The sequence below is a fragment of the Bubalus bubalis genome, chromosome 18 (genome assembly GCF_019923935.1).
Source record: "Bubalus bubalis isolate 160015118507 breed Murrah chromosome 18, NDDB_SH_1, whole genome shotgun sequence".
NCBI classification, from domain to species: Eukaryota; Metazoa; Chordata; class Mammalia; order Artiodactyla; family Bovidae; genus Bubalus; species Bubalus bubalis.
The window spans coordinates 2,453,566-2,475,193 of NC_059174.1; the positions used below are offsets into that span (position 1 = coordinate 2,453,566).

Here is a 21,628-nt window from a genome sequence, read left to right on the forward strand (position 1 = left end):
GGAATTTCTGAAATATTGAGTGATCAAGGTGTTTTGTTATATGAAGGTGACTTTAAGCAGCAGCAAAGGACAGGTGCTGGTTGCCAGGAGAGCCAACCTTGTGATTACAAGATTGAACTTTCAGTTCCCAAGCCCTCTATAGCCCTCCCCTGCCCCACCTCTGGGGAGGTGCAGTGTGTTGCAAGCTGAATCCCTCCCCAGTAGCCAGTGATTTAATGAATCATGCAATGTAATGATGTAATGATGAACCCAAAGGACAGGGTTGAGCGATTCCCAGTTGGTGACCATGTGAAAATTCAGGGAGAACTGTGCCTGTGGAGAGGTCATGGAAGCTCCACACTCCTTCCCCATGCATAGCCCTGTGCATCTCTTTCATCTGGCTGTTCCCTGAGCTATATCCTTATGAAAAACCAGTGATCTAGTAAGTAAAATGCCTCAGTTCTATGAGTCAGTCTAACAAATTAGTAGAACCCAACTTATCAGTCAGAAGCACAGGTAACAACTGGGACTTGGAACTGTATTCTGGAGTGGGGGCTGGTCTGGTAGGACTAAGTACTTAACAGGTAGAATCTGGTGCTATGTGTGGGTAGAGTTAGAATTGAGGTCAATTGCTGGGCACCGTGCTGTTGTCCAAGAATTGCTTGTTGGTAAGGGGAACACTCAATATACCAGCACTTAAAAACTGAGAGATTGTACATAATCTAGATTTCCAACTTCCTTTGAAAAAGTAGAGAATCTGCCAAGACTGGGCACATAATCCCACCAAGCAGAAATAGGCTGAAATTGAGGAATCCCTTTAGAGAAAGGTCTCCAGTTGGCCACAATAAAATCCCAATCCCCAAGTTTCCTGGTTAATTATTACTGTGTTGTCTTGGCAATATAATTTATGGGATCCTTCCCGCTCTCATTCCCCAAAGTTTCTTCCTACTGTCCAATCTTGGCTTATCACATTTTGGAAACAGAAAAGAGTCTCCTCTCTTAGGATACATCAGATATTGGAGGCTTCTAGCTGAGCTCTGCATCACTCTGGTGTGCTAGAAACATTCTGTATCTTGATCTAACTGCTACCACTTCGTAGTGTATGGGGTTTCTCTGGTGGCTCCGAGGTTAAAGCATCTGCCTGCAATGCAGGAGACCTGGGTTCAATCCCTGGGTCAGGAAGATCCCCTGGAGAAGGAAATGGGAAACCACTCCAGTATTCTTGCCTGGAGAATCCCATGGACAGAGGGGCCTGGTGGAAAAACATTCTGTATCTTGATCTAACTGCTACCACTTTGTATAGTGTATAAATACATACAAATTCATCACACACACATTCAAGATTTGTGTACTACAGTGTATATTATACCTAAACTAAAACAAAGTATTAGAAAATGGATGGGTAATTTCCTGCCAGACACTGAATATCTGTCTGCAATGCCTGGAATTATAGCAGTTGTGTCTAACTGTGACAACGGGGTAAACTAACCAAACCAGACAATCTAATTTGCCAAAAAAACGGCAGAGTAGAAAATGATTTATGTCACAGAAAACCATGAAGCTCCTCTTCATGTGGACTCAGTGTTGAAATGATACATTTATTTCACAAACTGTATCAGCTTTCAGCAATCCCAGTGTATAATCATACAAAAGCTTCTGGATGCTAACATACAGCCTACAAAGCAGAGTTAAATCACATCTTTGGACAAGAATTTTACCATAAACTAGTTAAGTTGAACATAAAGGAAATACAGTTAAAGATATATGTTGAATTGTTGTTCGATTGTTAAATCATGTCAGACTCTGTGACCCCATGGACTGCAGCTCCCGAGGCTCCTTTGTGCTCCATTATGTCCCAGAGTTTGGTCAAATTCGTGTTCATTGAGTCGGTAATAGTATCAAACCATCTCGTCCTCTGCCGACTTCTTCTTCTGCCTTCAATCTTTCCCAGTGTGAGTATTTTTCAATGAGTCGGCACTCTCCATCAGGTGGCCAAACTATTGGAGCTTAAGCAACAGTCCTACCATTGAATATTCAGAGTTGATTTCCTGTAGGACTAACTCCTTTGATCTCACGACAGTCCAAGGGTCTCTAAAGAGTCTTCACTAAGTTTAAAAAAAAAAAACAAACAACTTCTTCTTTAGTTAAAAAAAAAAAGTCCAGTTACTTTTTTGTGATCCTTTGTACTTTTCTTCTCTGACTACCCCTGGAAAATTGGTTCTCCTGGCTATTTTTAATCAGAAGCCAGAGTGCATATTGCTTTAAATCAAATAGCACTGCACATGAAGTCATGGGCAGTTAGCCTTACACTCACAATGAAAACTCCCCTTTAAAAATGTCAGATTTAATTGCCAAAATTATTTTCAAAACAGCTAACAATAACAATTTTGTTTTGTTAACAGATAACAAAACAGAAAAAGATAACAAAAACAGGTTAACAACTGTATTTTATACAAACCAGTTTAGGTGGTTAAGGACAAAGTCAGATACTTAATTGTTGCAATCCTTTTTCTTTTCAAGGTCACATTTTTCAGGCCTTTAAATGAAAAAGAAAGTTAGGGATTAGAAGAAAAATCAAAAGAGCTAAAATTGGGATTTAAAAAGCTCTGATATTTAATTCTCTTGAAGGACATAAATTCTCTTGAAGGAAAATGTAAAGGGCACATTGGAAGGCCTATCTGAAAATTAAATTTTCAAGAGCCTCAGTGGCCAATGGAGTCTCTAGCAAAAGGTGGGGTGGAGGGAGGAATAAGATATTTGGATATTTATTCCCCTGGCTTCTCCCTGGATGGTCCATCACTCAAGTGAGGTTCAACTCCTCACACGAGGCCCTCTCTATCGCCTCTGCCATAGACTGCTCCCTGCTGTGGCCCCTCAGGTCTAGGGGTGGTGATGGAGCCTCATTACTACTAGCTGGGGATACCACACTCTCCCTAACCCTGTGATTTTTCATTACATTATGAGTTATTAAACTCTCCTCAAGATACCGTAATATGAAGATGCCATCTGTTTCCTGCTGGGTTTCTCTAAAACATAGCGGATTTCTTATTTTTGAAAGGCTATTAGCTCTAGGAAACAAAAGTATTAATACAGAATACAGTGAGATGATTTTCATGAGTGACTTAAACAAGGTGAACTTGCCAGGCTGTCACTTCTTCCTCTGCTTATCTTCAGAACTGTGGTAATAGTATTTTCTGAAACATGCTGTCTCCAAGTAGAATGTCTAAGCATCAACAGGGATTATTTTAAAAGCACTCAAGGAAGCTAGAAGTAAAAATTATGCCAATTGAAAGTATCTGTGCTAGAAACCTAAGGCAGAAGAATCTCTGCCTTTCCGTCTAATACTTAATCCAGAAAGTAACTTTCATAGTAACACATTCAATAAATCCAACAGACATGGTTTAGTAATACCAGAAACAAGCCTTGGAAACCACAATTAAGCCCAAAGAATGCTAATGCTATATGTAGTCTAAAGCAGTATTTCTAAAATATAGGTTGTAACAGCTTTTGCAATCAATTCAATGGGTCAAAACATTTTTTCAAATGACACATACTAAATAATTACATAGTAATGGACATAGAGTTCATCATACAAACCTACATTTACGAGTACATGAAGTACTAATAACACATACTCTTATTGTGAGTGGCAATAAAGTTTGAAAGCCACTGGTCTGAAGAGAATCCTTTTCAAACAATATAATGATTAGAAGGATAAAGGCGTGTTACTTCAGCCAACAGCGTCTTCAGTCCTCACAACACATACAGTGTATGTTGTTCCCCTGTACAAGCACATTAATAGCTGAAATAGGGAATGCCTTGGCAGCCCCGTGGTTAGAACATGTTTCATTCTATTTCATTTCTCTTAAATGATGACTGCAAATGACAGCTTAAAAAGTACTGGCCTAGGGCATTAACAGTCAGTATGGAGGACTCTGCTCCTCTCACAGCCACCTTCCTCGGCGTTTACCTCTTCCTCTGTGGTGGCAAGCACTCAAATCCTATTCCTTCTTAGGTTCCTGTGTAACTATTGCATGACTTCCACCACCTGGTGCTCCAGTGGGAAAGAAATGTTTGGATGAAGAAGCAGATAAAAAGTATGGAGCAGCAACTTCCCTGGTGGTCCAGTGGTTAAAACTCAGGGCTCCCAATGCAGATCCCTGGTCGGGGAACTAGATCCTATGTGTCACAACTAAGACTCAGCACAGGGAAATAAATAAATGTTAAAAAAAAAAAGTATGGAGCAGATGTGAACACAGCCCTCCCTCATGTCCCTGCACTCACCGCCACGACACCCTGAGAACAGCGTCACTGCAAACACCTCCGGCCCATGGCCTGAGTGCCACGGAAGCAGCTGAGCGAGCATGGCAGGGAGCTGGGGGATCACACCGCCCCAACCTCCTCACCCCTGCCAAGTTCCCCAACAGGACAGAGTAGCAGCCACCACCAGCAGCAGCTGGAAAACACAGCTGCTTTCTTCCCTGGCTACCTTCCCTCACCCTTTCACCTCCCTGCTCGGGCTTCCAGGAATCACCTCTCAAACTAACAACCTGCACTCAAACCTCCGTCTCAAAGCACACCAGTGTACATGGTGTTGTTTGAAACCAGAAATGCAATGAAGAGGAAGGTCTGTCCTATAAAAACTGATAAACTGACAGGAAAGCCAATGATTTTTTTAATGTAAAAAACTCAAGGCTACACTGTTTTGGGGGGTGGGGGAGAGGATGAGGCAACAAACTAACTGAAGTGTCAGCAAAGCTGTTACAGGTGACTTGTTTTACCTCCAACACAAGAGAGCTCTACCCAGAAGTTAGAGGGTGGTAAGGGCTGTGGTGCGTGCGGTCCATGTCCACTTGTCTGGAGGCTAGTGCCCTGAGACTCCCCATACTTAACTGTTTGCTTTACTTCTTAGATACAGGTTACGAAGGAAAAAATGTTTACTGCCTGCGAAGAAAAAATTCTACTATTCAGCTCAAAATAACTCACATACAACAGAAAATATGAAGGGAAAAAAACTATTCTGTTCTTGACACTGTGTTAATTATTTGGAAGTTACCTTTAACTTTTTCCTGTTCCAATGAGATACTCAGGGGTCAAAGAAAGTACTCAACCCAAATCTTTATTACAGATTATGATAAATTACTAATGTTTTCATTTAAAAATACATTTTAAACATGAAGTCTACTACATGTTGAGCTCTGCAGCCAACACTGTGAATCAGGACTTTTATCAGAATCAAACAAGAAACCTATGGCTAATTGTTCTCTGCATCCTCCATTTTGACAAGTATTTCAGCAAAGATAGAACAGCAGGAGAATTCCTTCTCTCAAGAAAGTAGTCCTGAGAACTACAGGTAAACGATGTCCTTGTACTGAAAACAACTTCTCCAACGCGGCAGGTACACCTGGACCTGAGCCTAGACTACTCACCCTGACCCAGCAGGAAGTGATGGCACCGCTGAGGGGACATTAGCTTGAGGTTTGTCTTTCTCATCTTGCTTGAACACAGATTTCGCTTCTTGAGATGTTTCACCCACTTCCTTAGTCACGCTGCACAAAGGAAGGAGACACCAAGTTTACAAGAGGTATAAAAAGAAATAAAATCTTTTAAAAGGGCCCAAATAACAAGGATAAACACCAGGCTTTCTGGAAATTCTGACTGCTGAATCTTATGATTAAAGTTTACTATAACACTTCTAGACAAAGACATTTCCCCTTATTAATTTAACAAATGAAACAACAGCAGATGAAAGCCTGACATCTTTATAAAATCCCCTCATTTCTGTCACATGACAGTCACCACTGAATCACAGCCCACATGTGTCACTGATGTGAGAACTGAAGGGCTCTCCCACTGCACCTCATGTGCACATTAGTGCTCATGCTTAAGTCAAAGTGGGAACAGGGAGGTGGAGTAATTGGGAGAAACACACTGGCATTATTTCAAGGAGAAAAGCAACAGTATAAACAATTGGGATACTCTAAAGGCTCCTGTTCTATATCTAAAAAAACCCAATGATGAAACAAAATTCCTTAACATTGGCCACACAGGTAGTGACTTAGAAGTGAAAGAAAGTTACACAATTTAGAATCTTGTCCAATTTCAAATAGGAAAGAAAGGTTCTCAACAAAACTGACTCCTAAAACATCAAATAAAGACATGGATGGTGCCAGAAATTTCAGATAAAGAAGGGAAATGCCTAAGGTGTGGGTTTCCCAAGTCAATAAAAACATCCGAGAATTCTATTTAAATGCCAATCTGTGTGTCGGACGGTCCAAGATTATGATCATTGTGTTATCCTGAGTGATCAAAAAGGTCATTCAGAATTATGAGACAATCCTGTAAATTCCAGATTTCCAAGGAATAAAAGTTCTCATCTTTTCTCTTCTTCCCTCCAGGCATTTTGAGACAAGAACAAAATTTTCTTGCTAAGAACTAAGTCCTGCACTCAGTACTCTGTCACCCACACAAGTGGCACAAAATAAGTACTTCAAGTCTTACACTAAGAATCTTCACTGGCAGGGACTTCCCTGGTGGTAGAGTAGATGGGAACGCACCTGTCAATGTAGGGAACGTGAGCTGGATCCCTGCTTCAGGAAGATGCCACAGAGTAACGAAGCCCATGTATCCTAACTATTGAGCCCAAGAGCCACAACTACTGAAGCCCACACGCCTAGAGCCTGTGCTCCCCAACAAGAGAAAGTGTTAGTCACTCACAAGAGAGGCCGCCGCAGTGAGAAACTCACCCGCTACAACTACAGTCTAGCTGAAGTCCTCAACTAGAGAAAGCAGCAATAAAGATCCTGAGCACCAAAAATAAATAAATTGGAAAAACCCCAAGAACTTTCACTGGGAAAGACTGCTTTAATCTTGAAGGATGACTTCAAGCAATGAAACAATCTGCTACTCCTACTCAAGTTCTTCTGATGGCTCAGTGTTACTGAGAGCATTAAGTACAAACTCCGAAGAGTCTTCTCTAAGTTATATCAAAAGAACTTAAGTTGGAAATCTTTACTGGAAAAGATTAACTGAGTAAAAAAAGGTTTAATGAAAATAAAAGATTAAATTCACTGGAACACTGAGAACAATTCTAGTTCTGACATTTTTTGTTTCATTTCTCTTAAACGTTGCCAACAACAGCTTAAAAACTACTGTCCTAGATTATTAATAAGGTCAGTCTGGAGAACTCTGCTCCCATTACTCTGCTCCTCTCACAGCCGCCTTCCTTGATGTTTACCCCATTTCCACTGTGGCAGCACGCACTCAAGTCCTTTTCCTTCTTAGATTCCTGTGTAACTACTCCATGACTTCCACCACCTAGCTGCTCTGGTGGGAGACAAACGTTTGGATGAAGAAGCAGATAAAAAGTACGGAGATGTGAACACAGCCCTCCCTCACATCCCTGCACTCACCGCCACGACACCCTGAGAACAGCGTCACTGCAAACACCTCTGGCCCATGGCCTGAGTGCCACAGAAGCAGCTGAGCGAGCATGGCAGGGAGTTGGAGGATCACACCGCCCAACCTCCTCACCCTAGCCAAGTCCCCCAACAGGACAGAGTAGCAGCCACCACCAGCAGCAGCTGGAAAACACCCTGCCCTGGCTACCTTCCCTCACCCTTTCACCTCCTGGCTCGGTTTCCAGGAATTACTTCTCACACGAATGGCCTGCACTCAAACCTCTCTCTCAGGGTTTCCATTTGGTACAACAAGCAACAGTGTACAGTGTTGCTTGGAGTCAGGGGTGCAAAGATAAGGAGGACCTGTGCTGAAAAAACTCATAACCTGACAGGAAAAGCCATTCATGTTTTTAAATGTAAAAACACAGTACTTCATTGCTTCGGGATGAAAGGGTGAAGCAACAAACCAACTAAAGGATCAGTGAAGCCCTATAGGTGACTTGTTCCACCCCAAACACCACAAAGAAATAGAGAGCTCTGCTCAGGAGTCAGAGGTGATCAATGCAGTGATGGGAGTGGGCCATGTTCACCGCTCTCTAGGAGAGACCCCTGACTCCTCCTACTTAACTGTCGGCTTTACTTCTTACACGCAGGTTAAGAAGAAAGTTAAGTTTTCCTTCCTCCAAAGAAAGAATTCTCATGTACTATGGAAAATGCAAAGGGAGAAAAACTATTAAGTTCTTGACTGTGTGTTAATAAAATTATTTCTAAGTCTGTTTTGACCTTTTTCTGTTCCAATAAGATCCTTACAGGTGGAAGCAGGTACTAAAACCAAATCTTTATTATAATTATGATGAACTGCTGACATTTTCATTCAAAACTTACTTTTTAAACGTGAAGTCTTCTGTACATTCAGCTCTGTGTCAACACTGTGAACCAGGAATTTTCTCAGAATCAAACAAGAAACCTATGGTTAATTTAATTCTGTACCCTCCCTAAAGTATTTCAAGAAAAGCAGAACAGCAGCAGAATTCCTTCTCTCAGGAAAGGAGTCTCCTGGAGAAGGGAACAGCAACCCACTCCAGTATTCTTCCTTGGAAACTCCATGGACAGAGGAGCCTAGCAGGCTACAATCCATGAGGTCACAAAGAGTTGGACACAACTTAGCAACTAAATATGAAATCTATTCATAGGTAAACCATAGATTACGTCTTTCCAGTGCATTGTTTTCCCTATGGGGAACGATCTTCTGGTGTTTTTACATTGGTTGAATGTCCTATGTACTTAGTGTTAAGTTGCTCGGCTCTGTCCAACTCTTTGTGATTTCATGGTCTATTCATGGAATTCTCCAGTCAATAATACTGGAGTGGGTAGCCATCCCTTCTCAAGGGCATCTTCTCAAACCCAGGGATCGAATCTGGGTCTCAGGCATTGCAGGCAGATTCTTTACAGTCTGAGCCACCAGGCAAGTCACTCACCTCTATGCACTTAATAATAATACAAATCTAACCACTTCCTTCATTATATAAATCTCTTCAAAAGTTTCAAGTACTTTGGTGTTTTAAAAGAGAGTCTTCTTGCCGACTCCTGGGCCCTTCTCTAACAACGTGGGCTCAGTGCTCTCATGGACTAGGAGTCCCCTGCTGTCGCCCTCAGGATGCCTTCAGGACTCCTGTCCAGTGTTGGATCTTCTGATTCCTAGACCTCATGTATATATTTGTTTCAAAAAAGCATTTTTTTGAACAGGACATTCTCCAGTATTTTTCCAATAAAAAGAGTTTGGGAGATGAAAAACAAGAAAAAGAGTACTAACAGGTACAGGTAAAGGGCGTCACTGTACTCAAGACATCTCCAACATCTCAGGTATGCCTGGGCCTGAGACTAGACTACTCACCCTGACCCACCAGGAACTGAGGACACAGTTGAAGGAACGTTAGCCTCAGGTTTTTCTTTCTCATTCTGCTTTAAGACGGATTTTGCTTCTTCATTTGTGGCATCCTCTTCATTAGTCACTCTGCACCAAGGAAGGAAATACCAAGTTTACAAGAGAATAAAAAGAAACAAAATCTAAGAAAAGGGCATAAGTAACAAGAAAAAACCACTGGGATTTCTGTAAATTCTAGTTGCTAAACTTCATGATTAAAGGTCACTCGAACAATTCTAGAGAATAGTCCCTCTCTCTGCAAAGATCAAAGACAATGAATAGCAATGAAGACCCAGGGCAACCAAAAATTAAATAAAAATAATTTTAAGAAATATCTTCTCTGGCTATGACTGCTTTAACCTCAAAGGATGACTTCAAACAAAGAAACAGAAAAACATCGTTACTCTTCTACCTACATTCTTGTGATGGATCAGTATTAACTCAGAACATAAAATACAAACCGCTGAACCTCACACTCAAGACCACCCAAAATCTGGTCCCACTCTCCATCAGGCCTAATTCCTGTGCCCTCTACTCTCTTAATCGCATGGATCTATTTGTCACCACCACTGTGTAATCATAAGGTATCTGATTTAGGTCATACCTGAATGGCCGAGTCGTTTTTGGTATTATCTTCAACTTAAGCCTGAACTTTGCAATAAGGAGCTTATGATCTGAGCCACAGTCAGCTCCAGGTCTTGTTTTTGCTGACTGTACAGAGCTTCTCCATCTTTGGCGACAAATAATATAATCAATCTGATCTCGGTAACGACCATCTGGTGATGTCCATGTGTAGAGACGTCTACTAGGTTGTTGGAAAAGGGTGTTTGCTATGACCAGCCTGTTGTGGTGACAAAACTCTATTAGCCTTCGCCCTGCTTCATTCTGCATTCCAAGGCCAAACCTGCCTGTTATTCCAGGTATCTCTTGACTTCCCACTTTTGCATTCCAATCCCCTATGATGAAAAGGACATCTATTTTCGGTGTTATTTCCAGAAGGTGTTGTAGGTCTTCATAGAACCGGTAAACTTCACCTTCTTCAGCATAAGGAGTTGGGGCATAGACTTGGATTACTGTGAGGTTGAATGGTTTGCCTTGGAAACGAACTGAAATCATCCTGTCGTTTTTCAGATTGCACCCAATTATTGCATTTCGGACTCTTTTGTTGACTATGAGAGCGACTCCATTTCTTCTAAGGGACTGTTGCCCACAGTAATAGATATAATGGTCATCTGAATTCAATTCGCCCATTCCTGTCCATTTTAGTTCACTGATTCCTAAGATGTCGATGTTTATTCTTTCCATCTCCTGCTTCACCACATCCAATTTACCTGGATTCATAGATCTAACATTCCAGGTTCCTATGCAGTATTCTTCTTTACAGCATCGGAGTTTACTTTCGTCACCAGACACATCGACAGCTGACTGTCCTTTCCACTTTGGCCCAGCTGCTTCATTCTTACTGGAGGTATTAGTATCGGCCCTCCGCTCTTCTCCAGTAGCATGTTGAACACCTTCGGACCTGCGGGGCTCATCTTCTGATGTCCTGCCAGACAGCCTTCCCTGTTGTGTAAGAAACCTGCATGTGGGTCAAGAAGAAATAGTTAGAACTGGATGGACACAGAACAACAGATGGGTTCAAAATTGGGCAAGTTGTTGTTGTTTAGTCCCTAACTAGTGTCCAACTCTTGTAATCCCATCAAGCTGGCAGGAACTTCATCTGTTCTCCTTTAGCTCTACCTTACAGATCTATTTTCATATTATAATTTTAAATAAATGAGAAGGAGGAAACTCTAGGTATGTGGCTCTCATCCACAACAACCAAGAGTATTAAGCTTTTATTGTTTTTCTAAACTAGTAAAAAAAAAAAACCTATGACTCAACAGAAAAAATAACATTGAGATGAGAAAATAGTATAAAAATCAAACTTTTCTCCTAGTACTTTTATTTGTGACCTGGTTTTCAAAGGTATTTTTGGGGCTTATACTTCAAAGTTAAAGGAAGTTATAAAGGGAGAAATAGCTAAAGTCACCATGCACGGCAAAAATTAAGTCAAACCAAGTATTTAATGCTTAACTCTTACATTTTCTTGTTTCCATTCAGTCAACCACCTCATACTACCCCCAAACTATTACCATATGTGAAAGGACCATTCTCATGTACCCTGACACAGGAGCCACTGTTTTCCCTGGGGCTTCCAAGGTGGAACCAGCAGTAAAGAACCGGTCCTGCCAACTGGGGAAACGTAAGTGACTCGGGCTCGATCCCTGGGTCAGGAAGATTCCTGGCGGAGGACATGGCAGCCCACTCCAGTGTTCCTGCCTGAGAATCCCATGGACAGTGGAGCCTGGCGGGCTACAGTCCACAGGGTTGCAAAGACTGAAGTACTGTTTTCCTTGAGTTCAAGTGTAACTCTTTCAAAACATTAAGAGAGGTTGGAATGAGAACAGATATCTAACACCATTGAGAAAGATGTTTCTTTTTTTTTTAAGAAGATGTTTCTTTTTAGGTGGTCCAGGGTTAAGAATCCTCCGTGCAATGCAGGGGACAGCGGTTTGAACTCTGGTCTAGGAAGATACCACATGCTGCAGAGCAACTAAGCCCGTGCGCCACAACTACTGAGACTGCGCTCTAGAGCCAGAGCTCTGCCTCAGAGAAGCCACTAGTGAGAAGGCAGCACACCACACGAGAGAGGAGCCCCTGCTCACCCCAACCAGAGAAAGCCCGAGTGCAGCAAGGAAGACCCAGGGCAGCCAATGAATAGGTCAATTAATAGTAAACAAAAGATATGTTAAGAGAGAGATGTGCTTTTTTAAAAAACTACTTTTGAAGCTTGTGACTGTCACGTTACCTGACTTCTTCACCAGCAAGAGGTGATTTGGTGAGTTTAACTTCTTCTGCTTTTTTAGGTTTCTCTAGCTCTTCCACTTTGACCAAATTACTTGAACTTGTCTCTTCGGTCTCCTCTCCTGTCTATGAAAAAGGAAATTTAATAAGTTTCACATTAGAATGAAAACTGAAAGATCCACCCAAATATATTGTTTCTGGCTAGCCTTAACATGTATTTCCATCTTTAAGTACTCACTGAAAACTGATTTTCTCTCACAGGGAATGCTTTGCTTTTCACATAGTAGTTACTATTAAAAGGCAGCTAGCTTGATTTTGCTGAAGCCTCAAACCTCAGTTTGTAAATTGAGAAAATCTGCCTAGGGAACTTCTGGCATTTCTGAGGAAGCATTCGTCCCATTCACCTATAAACTTACTTTGGTTTGTGTACTCGGAGGCAGTTCTGATTTTGGTTCTGCGTCACTGATGGAGCTGGCCAGCACGTCAGCCTCCTCTTGCCTGGCATCCTCTGACTCGGCGCCTTTTTCCTGCTCTGCAGCTGCATCTTCCTTCTCAATAATCCTCCCTCCAGATTCCCTGCTGGCATCCTCCTCCTCCTCTTGGTCCAGTGAGAGGCGACCTTGTTTTCTCTTCCTAATCACCAACAGTCACAAAGAAGAAGAGAACACAAACAGGCAAAATAATTTGTTATCCCTTCCTGAATTCCAAACATAATGTTGCAAACCTAAGAAAACTCTTAAACTGGGGACTAGTGATTAACACGCATGATACAGTGAGTGGGAGAGATAAGCTGTGATTTTGTGGAAGGAAAAAAAAGAACTGGATCCCTACTGTAAGCATTTTCCTGAAACACGTAGAATCAAATATACTGTTCTAAGTTGGGATCAGCTATTTTTACCAAGAAAACACCCAGAATCACCTTACAAAATCAACTGGTTTAAAAAGAGAGCTCTAAGAACAAACAAATGTCAGCTATTTGTAACTTTTTACAAGTCATTTCATCTGAAGGACAGAGATTGAAGAGAACCTTAGATTTATACACACTGCTTTTGCCTAGAGCTCTGAGGGGGTGAGGTGAAGGGGAGGCTTGTATCTTCTGTCTGTCTGAAGATAGGAGATGGAATACTGAAAAACTCAAGGACAAAAGCACTGGGCTTAAAAGAGTAATTGCTTAAGACTATTCTCGCTACAAGGGAATCATGTAATATTCAAAATCTTTTTTTACAATCTACTTTTTGTTTCAATGCCCAGGAAGACAAAAAAATCAGTTAGATAATAAAAGACAGATCTTATTTACAAATGTACATGCGTACAAATACACACACAAGTGGTGCAGCCAAATAAAAAGATTTTTAATTGAAATTTCATTTTAAGTCAGGTGCACTTATTGATTACACATTGATTTTTTTTAAAAATTAAAGGGCAAGAATTTTTAAAGCTTTCCAGAGAATAAGAATGTAATTCCAAAATACCACAAAATGTTCCCCTCAATGAGAAAAAGGTTAGAAACACTGGCAGCAAGAAATATATCATCATATCAACCCCGTCAATCTCAATGGTTTTGACAACAGCCCCTGACTTCAGGGCCTTGAGGGCAGCATCACCTGGCCAGAATGCTCTCAGCCTTTCTTTTTGTCCCTTTGGTTTTCTGTGTCTCCTCTTCGCCATCCACTTCATCTTCCTTCACTAATTCATTTATATCATCTTCATGACACTCTCCACCTGAAATCACATAACAGGGTGGTCAGACAGACAGGAATAAAGGTTTTTCACATTGAGATGACACATTTTCATTAAGAAAAAAAAAAGTCTAATACTTTCCCTTGTTCTTCACCAGACTAAAATACCATTTTCTGAGGGCTGTCCTCCTTGTTTCTGAAGACTAGGCTACGTTCCCCCATTCTAGGCCTCCAAGACAGTCCATATTTTTCTCCTGAACTCACTCCATTTATACTTAATGTCTGCAATTCCTGCTATGCTCCACATACTGAGGACACAGCTGTACAAGTCTTTAGCAGTATATGCTGACTGAATAACAGAAATTCCAAATCTACTACTGTACTTCTCAAAAATAAACTGATGTTTCCACCTGATCTTGGACATCTTTCAAACTAACCAAAAGATATCTTGTCTTATCAATAAAAGAGGTTTAGAAAAAGGCTTAAAGACTTCAAGTTAGACATAACAGAAAGAAATACATCAATTTCCCATCTTCAGACACTGACATTCAGGGTCCCGAACAAGAGTATTGTTTGGATGCCCAGTCTGACCACATTCTATGAGTAACAACCAACAGATCCTGGTACACACACAGATTTTACCAAACCACCAGATTTTGTTACTTCACTTAAGCTTTTACAGAAAGTACAATATACCAAAAAGCACACAATATAACAGAGATCAACGAAATTATACAAAGTGAACACACTTGTATAACTAGAGCCAGGTGAAGAAACAGAACGTGACTAGCACTGCAGAAGCCACTTGGGCCCTGCTGCAATCACTAGCCACCACCCACATCCCACAGGGAACCACTATTCTGAAGTCCAACATCAAGGATTAGTTTCATCTGTTTTTGAGTCTTAAGCAAAAAGCCTACAATATGTACTCTTGCCTCCAGCTTCTTCCACTCAACATTCTAAGTCACCCTTCCTTATATGGAGCTGTAGCTTATTCATTGTCATCCCTAAATATTATTTCATTGTATGACTATACCACAATTATCCATTCCTGCATTATGGACATTTGGTTTGAGACCATTACAAAGAGTGGTATTTTGAATATTTCTCCAGATCCATTTAGTTTTAAATGTTTAACTCACAATGAACTAGGACCACCAAACCCTCGAGGAAAGCCTCTAATATCAAAGGCAAGACTGAAAACAAACAGAAAGGAAATCAGAGGAAACAAAATAAAGGGGGAAAAAAACACCCTATATAATTAATCTCCTCAGAGGCATCCACAAAAAAGGATGACTAAAAAAATTAATAAAAAAAAAATTATTAGAAAACTCTTAAAAACTACCAACATGACAGCAGTTTAGGGAAAAAACAAAACAAAACAAAACAAAGATGATGAGAATGAGCCAGCCATAGGAAAATCTGTGAAATGAGCATTTGAGGTCAACAGAATAGTCAATACATGGGTTCTAAAACTAAAGCAAAGTTGGTATCCTAGACAGCAAATGGACATGAGTTTGAGTAAACTCCAGGAGTTGGTGATGGACAGGGAGTCCATGGGTCAGAGTCAGATGTGACTGAACTGAACTGAACATAAATACAGTATAAAAAGGCAAAACTGCAAGGAAAAACAGAAAACTAAGGAAAATCACTATCAGTAAGGGTCAACAGAACACAAGAGAACACAGTGGGATAGGCAGGGACAGAAGCAAGAGTTCTCTGTGTTTCTCTCTCTGCCGAGTTCAGAAAATCCCTTAAATTAAGCAAAGTTTAAATAAACATAATCAAAATGATAACACAACACACTAAGGACGGACACTGGAGACTAACGTCTCCACGGACTTTACAGTATTTTGACTGCATACCCTTAGCAAAATGCATTCTAGAGACCAAAAAATGTTCTATTCCTATTAGTAATATCAGTGTTGGTATTTTGAAAGTATTTCTTTTATTATACAGGTAAAAGCAAGGAAGTTGTTCTGCTAATCACATTAGGAATACAGATCTTCAGCATATGAGAAATGACACACAATTATAAAACTACCTTAATGAAATTAAGTGAAAACAAATGTTAAAACTGAATTTAAAATTTAGAACTCTTTTTAAGGTTAAGTATTTTCTAGCTCTGTTCACTGAAACAGAATAGAAGCAATCACTCTAGTTGTTCAGTCACCAAGTCCTGTCCAATGCTTTGTGACACCATGGACTGCAGCACAGCAGGCCTCCCTGTCTTTCACCCTCTCTCGAGTTTGCCCAAGTTCATATCCATTGAATTGATGATGTCATCCAACCATCTCACCCTGTCGCCCTCTTCTCCTGCCTCAATCTTCCCAGCATCAGGGTCTTTTCCAATGAGTCAGCTGATCGCACCAGGTGGCCAAAATATTGGGGGTTCAGCTTCAGTATCAGTACTTTCAATGAGTATTCAGGGTTGATTTCCTTTAGGATTGACTGGTTTGATCTCCTTGTAGTCCAAGGGACTCTGAAGAGAGTCTTCTCCAGCACCACAGTTGGAAAGCACCAATTTTTTAGCGCTCAGCCTTCTTTATTTTCCAACTCTCACAAAATTGAAACATTTATCTTTTTTCCCTCTACCTGGCTGATCCTACCAGTACCATATGCTTGTCTCAAAGATTAATCCATACACAAGCATGCATGGTCAGCACAATGAAACTGCAAAGAGCTCACTACATCAGTTATGGCTCCTTTGGTTGCTTGATTATTGCAACTGGATTATAAGTAGCTACACTCACCATTGTTTAAATTTGTTCTTTGTTTTCAAATTGTGCTTTGTGTCCCCTGCTGCACTATGTCACTGTCAATGTTAATAGCTGCATTACTTATATCCTATCTAATGAATAAAAATGCTGTCTCCTGTAATAACCAATGTGTAATCAGGCCTCAAACAAAACTTCTATGGCTAAACATTTTGAGAAAATCACATTCATAAACATAAAATAATTGTAATAGCATAATTCTAGGTATGATAAGGAGCAACCCAGGGAAAATGTCTCCTGGATTATAGTCAAGACAGAATCCAGAGAAATTTTAATTATTCATGGAGCCTGGTCCAAAACTTAACACCTGGAGGGGCACATCAAGAATTTTTGTCTAAACTGGGATGAGCCTCCCAGTGTTGTAGGACAAAAGCTGTTCATGGAAAGCCTCCCAAATATTGGTTAAATTCTTGATCAAGAGGGGAAGACCTGAAAAATGAAATGAGCAATTGCAGCCCTTCAATGTGAGTAAATGAGCCCCAAGGAAGAGGAATACCTAAAACCTAGCAGGCATCAGACTGCCAAGACTCCTTTTGGTGAACCCTGAGGAAACTGGGAATACAGGATTACAGGCTCCCAGAGAGGTGATAGACCTACCAAGGAAATAATTTTAATGAGCCCTGACTCTTGCATCTCCCCATACATAGAAAAGTGGTCAACTTCTTAAGATACTGTCTCTTGGACCTGAAGTTCAGTATCTCTAAGTCAACAAGTGTAAAGTAGACACTTTCCAAAGAGGAACAAAAAAGAAGATAAATCTCAACATTCAGAACACTGGCACCAAAGGTGGACACTCCAGCAAGATCCACTGACAAGCAAAATGCACTCTCTTTCCAAGAGGCTGTGGAATGGACTCTGACAGTGGGGAACTGTTGCAGAGAAGAAGCCAATTCTAACTTCTTAATCTTGGAAACTGTTTCTTTGACTTCTTTTTCATTGTTTTTGTTACTACAATCATACCATAACAGCCTACCTTAGAGGACCCTAGAGTTGAACGTAACTGAGCAACTAACACTTTCACAGGACCCTGCCTGCCCCTCTGCCTGACTATTAAACTAAAAAGCTTTTGTTCCGCTCATAGAGATAATCTGATCCCACTCACCTGTGAATAGCTTAAAAAGAAGAGATGAATACACACCTTCCAAAGGCTGGCCCTTTCCAGAGATATATTTCAAGACTGAAGACCCTTTTTACTTTACTTCCTCACTGCCTCTCCCTATTCTGTCCTTTGGCTTTAGTTCCTCATTGCTTCTCTCTCTCTCTCTCTCTCTCTCTCTCCAATTTTATATAACAACCTGGCATCCAAACCCCAACAAGATTAAGAATGCAGACTTTTAAAGTTGTATTCCTTGCCTCAACACCTCATCTCTTGGATTCACTGGCCTGTCCTTCAACAAGCAGAGTGAGCCTGTACTCAGTATCAGATTCTTTACCACTGCACCACCTGGAAAGTCTTCTGGAATTTAAGTCCATCCCAGCTACTATTTAGGTGAGTAACTTTAGGTGCCTCAGTTTCTTCATCTGTAAAATGGAGAGCATAAAAACATGGACCTGGTAATGTTATGTGATTGAGCTAGTAATGAAGGAGCAATGTGAAGTCCTTAAAACACACAAAAGGCATCTATGAAAAACCTACAGCAAACATATAATGATCGGTAAAACACTCGTGTTTTCTCCTTAAAATTGGGAACAAGGCAAGGATGTGAATGCTCACCACTCCTATGCAACACACACTGGAACTGCACCCAGTGAAATAAGGCTACCAAAAGAAAGAATAAGTATGCCTCCTGGAAAAGAAGAAATAAAATGGTTTCTATACACTCACAGTATGATCTATCTTCCGGGGTAGGGAAGGGTAAGGGTGGTCTTGGAACTGTTAATTTTAGTGGTAGTTACATAAATCTAATAAGCATTTCTCAAAAAACTCACAGAACACTATAAGGGTAAATTTTACTCTACAAAAGTTAAAAGTAGAACTATTTAGAGCATCATTATTATTATTATTTGACATTTATGAAGTGGATTTATTGAGAGAGATATACATTCCATAGACAGAATGCCAACCATCTCCAAAGGAGAAAGGGGCCCCAGGTAATGGGGCCATCTTGGAAAGCAAGAGCGGTCATGGGAGAAACCCACAGGGTGCGGGTCGTCTCAGAAGGCAAGAGGCCTGAAAGCATTATTAATATCTATAGGGCATTAAGACACTGCACTCATGAAACAAGAATATGATGTTATATAGAAGTTTTCAAACAAAGAAGTTTTCAACCAAAAAATTTTCAAAATTAAAAATATCCAAGGGCTGATACCCAACCCTGGTTATGAGGACAACAAAAAAACAGAGTACATGCTTCTCAGTGGCTTCTGGAAGTTTCTGGTCTACAACATCAAACAGCTTGAAGGGTTGCTGACCTGCGACCAATCGTACCGTGCTGTGATTGCTCCCAACACCTCCTCTAAGAACCTCAAAGTAATTGTGGAAAAAGCAGCCCACCTAGCCATCTAAGTCACCAACTCCAATGCCAGGCTGCACAGAGAAGATATTTACGGACAGCTTATGGAAGGAGGAAAAAAACTCAAAAGCAGAATCTTAAAATACTGAAATATTCTCATAAAGCAAAAAAGAAAATTAAAAGTTAGAAAACAGAGGATAAAAATAGAAAAAACAAAGTACCAGTCCATAAGGTATAACATGAGTCAATATATAAATAATGATGATTACTGAAAAAAAATGAAGACAACTGTCCCTCCCCAAATTTAAGAAGTTACAGAAGGATGGATATCACTGTGAAATATCAAAGACAAGATTCTATCACCTTCCAGAAACAAACATTTTATATGAGTAAAAACTATCAACAAGAGACTTTTTAAAATAAAAACACTGGAAACTTAGAAAATAATGGGACAAAAACCTTCAAAATTCACATTAAAAATTTATTATAAAACACAAAATTCCATACCAAACTACTAATCATGAATGAGGGTGACCAAAAAAAGATTATATCATGCAATTTTGTTGAAAAAGTTATTTGATGATTTATCCTCCTTTTGGTGGAACACGCCAAGAAAGAAGACATCATGGGACCCAAGACACAGGGAATCCAAGAGAAAAGAAGATTAAATGGAACATCCAGAAAGGTGGTCATGATGATAGATCTTAGGTTTAAAAATGATTAAAAAAAAAACAAAACACAAGCCAAATTAGAGCAGGTCAGAAACAAAGAGGGAGTTCAAAAAAAAGGATGATTAATAAATCTAAATGTTGGGCGGTAACTCAAACAATTTTCAAAGTTCAGAATCAAATCAGTAGTAAGTATATAGATGACTAAGCAACAACAACATGAAAATTATTCACTACAGAGAAAACTAGTGCAGCAAAAACCAGTAACAAAAACCAAATTACCGCGGGATGTTTACAAAGTCATTATTAAAAAAAAAAATGAATACTTAAATATTAATAGTCTAACCCAAACTGAGGTAAGAACATTGGCAGGCTGGGGAGGTGGGAAGGGTCTGAAGGTGAAAAAGTGCGTGTTGGCAGAGGGGAAAGACTGAAGGAGACGTTAAAAGAAGACCTAACACGAATAGGTTAAGTCAACAGACGACGGAAACACCAAATTTTACAAGAAAAAAACAGTTGCTTCTAGGGAGGACTGACAGGGATGAGAAGTGATGGAAATCGTTCAGTTTCAAAATAAGCCTTTCAGAAATATTTGACTATTTTTAAGCAGGTTCATGGTAACTTCGATTAAAATGAAAACTAGTTTTCAAATGATCACAATGGACAATATGGAAAGACCAATGTTGGTGCGGTGAATCTTAGTGATTATGGGCTCCCCTCGAGGCTCAGTGGGTAAAGAATTCGCCTGCGACGTGGGAGAACACTGGAGACTCCGGTTGGATCCCTGGGTCAAGAAGATCCCTTGGAGGATACAACGGCAACCCACCACCCTATTTATACCGAGGAAATTCTACGGACAGAGGAGCCTAGGGGGCCACAAACGATGGGGTCCCATTGAGTCGGACCCACTTAGCGATTAAGCACACACATAAATGATAATGGTAGCTCAGTAAGAGCGAGACTGGTGAGGGAGTGATCAGAAATGAATCTTATTTGTAGACTCAGAATTTAATGATTGGTTGGGGCAAAAGTGAGAATAAGGACAGCTGCCAAGGGTTTTTTGTTTTGTTTTTATCCTGAGCAATTGGGCGGGCAGATACATCCAATGAGATGGGGAGCCTGGGGAAAGCTCAGGAGGGCGAAAGGGTAGGAATGGGTGACATTTTGGCCCGGTTCTGTTTTAGAAGCATATACAAAAACAAAAAGGTCCGAAAGGAGAGCTATGAGTACAGAGGTTGCAAAGAAGTAAAGGACATCACTATGTGGACTTTTTAACCAGATCCCTTTTGAGGACAAAGTGAAGATATGTATCTGGGACGTGATGCCAGCTAGCAATTCCTTGGGGACGGAAGGTCTGGGGGTAAGACCGCCTTTCAGAAGAGTTTAGGGTCGCTAAGGGTACGCGATGCCAGACCGCCGTCATACTCCGAGGTAGGGTTCTCGCGCTCCGAATGGGGAAATGGCCGAAGCCAGGCCCCGAGAAGCAGCTGCGCGTAACGTCGCCAACCACACAAGCCGAGCCCAGGGGGCCGCGCTGGGCGGGCAGGCGGAAGAGGACGCCGAGCCGCTCGAGAACCCGCCCGCCGGGCCAACGCACAATCGGCAAAGCGTGCCTCAAGCGAGGCGCTGGGCGGGGCAAGACGCCGTTCGCCTCAGGTAGAGTCGCTCACCCAACGGCACGCAGTCCTCGTCCTTCGAAGTGGAAATGTCTTTGGAGTCGAATTCCTCCATGTCGCTGTCGCACAAAACCCACAGGGACGCAGCAGGGGCGTACAACAGCAAAGCTCCAGGAGTGACCGTAGACTTGCGGCGTGGTCGATGGCGCCTGACTCCGCAACTACCCCCAGCCCCGCCGCGTGTGCGCAGGCGCAGAACGTACCACGTGATCGAAAGGCAATACT

At 41.1% G+C, this 21,628-nt stretch overlaps 1 protein-coding gene across 2 annotated transcripts; it reads right to left on the reverse strand.

The window, feature by feature from the left end:
* Positions 1-1,557: 1,557 nt before the first annotated feature.
* Positions 1,558-21,530, reverse strand: LOC102394582 (craniofacial development protein 2). Of its 2 annotated transcripts, XR_006545978.1 has the most exons (9): positions 21,398-21,530; positions 13,755-13,872; positions 12,567-12,783; positions 12,155-12,276; positions 9,908-10,882; positions 9,274-9,393; positions 8,265-8,308; positions 5,409-5,528; positions 2,486-2,515 (listed from the first exon to the last, which is right to left on the reverse strand). XR_006545978.1 is itself a non-coding variant. In XM_006063344.4 (8 exons), the coding sequence occupies exons 1-8, from the start codon at positions 21,456-21,458 to the stop codon at positions 2,470-2,472; spliced, it is 1,779 nt and encodes a 592-aa protein (XP_006063406.2). In that variant the 5' UTR covers positions 21,459-21,530; the 3' UTR covers positions 1,558-2,469. The 2 variants fall into 2 exon arrangements, 1 of the variants encoding a protein (XP_006063406.2); XM_006063344.4 differs by lacking the exon at positions 8,265-8,308 and having other exon boundaries at positions 1,558-2,515.
* Positions 21,531-21,628: the final 98 nt, after the last annotated feature.

Coding starts and splice junctions, on each gene's coding strand:
- LOC102394582 (XM_006063344.4), bottom strand. CDS start 21,458: ATGGAGGAATTCGACTCCAAAGACATTTCCACTTCGAAGGACGAGGAC. Junction 10,883..12,154: donor CTTGCTGGTGAAGAAGTCAG/GTAACGTGACAG, acceptor ACCCACATGCAG/GTTTCTTACACAACAGGGAA. Junction 9,394..9,907: donor AAAACGACTCGGCCATTCAG/GTATGACCTAAA, acceptor TCCTTGGTGCAG/AGTGACTAATGAAGAGGATG.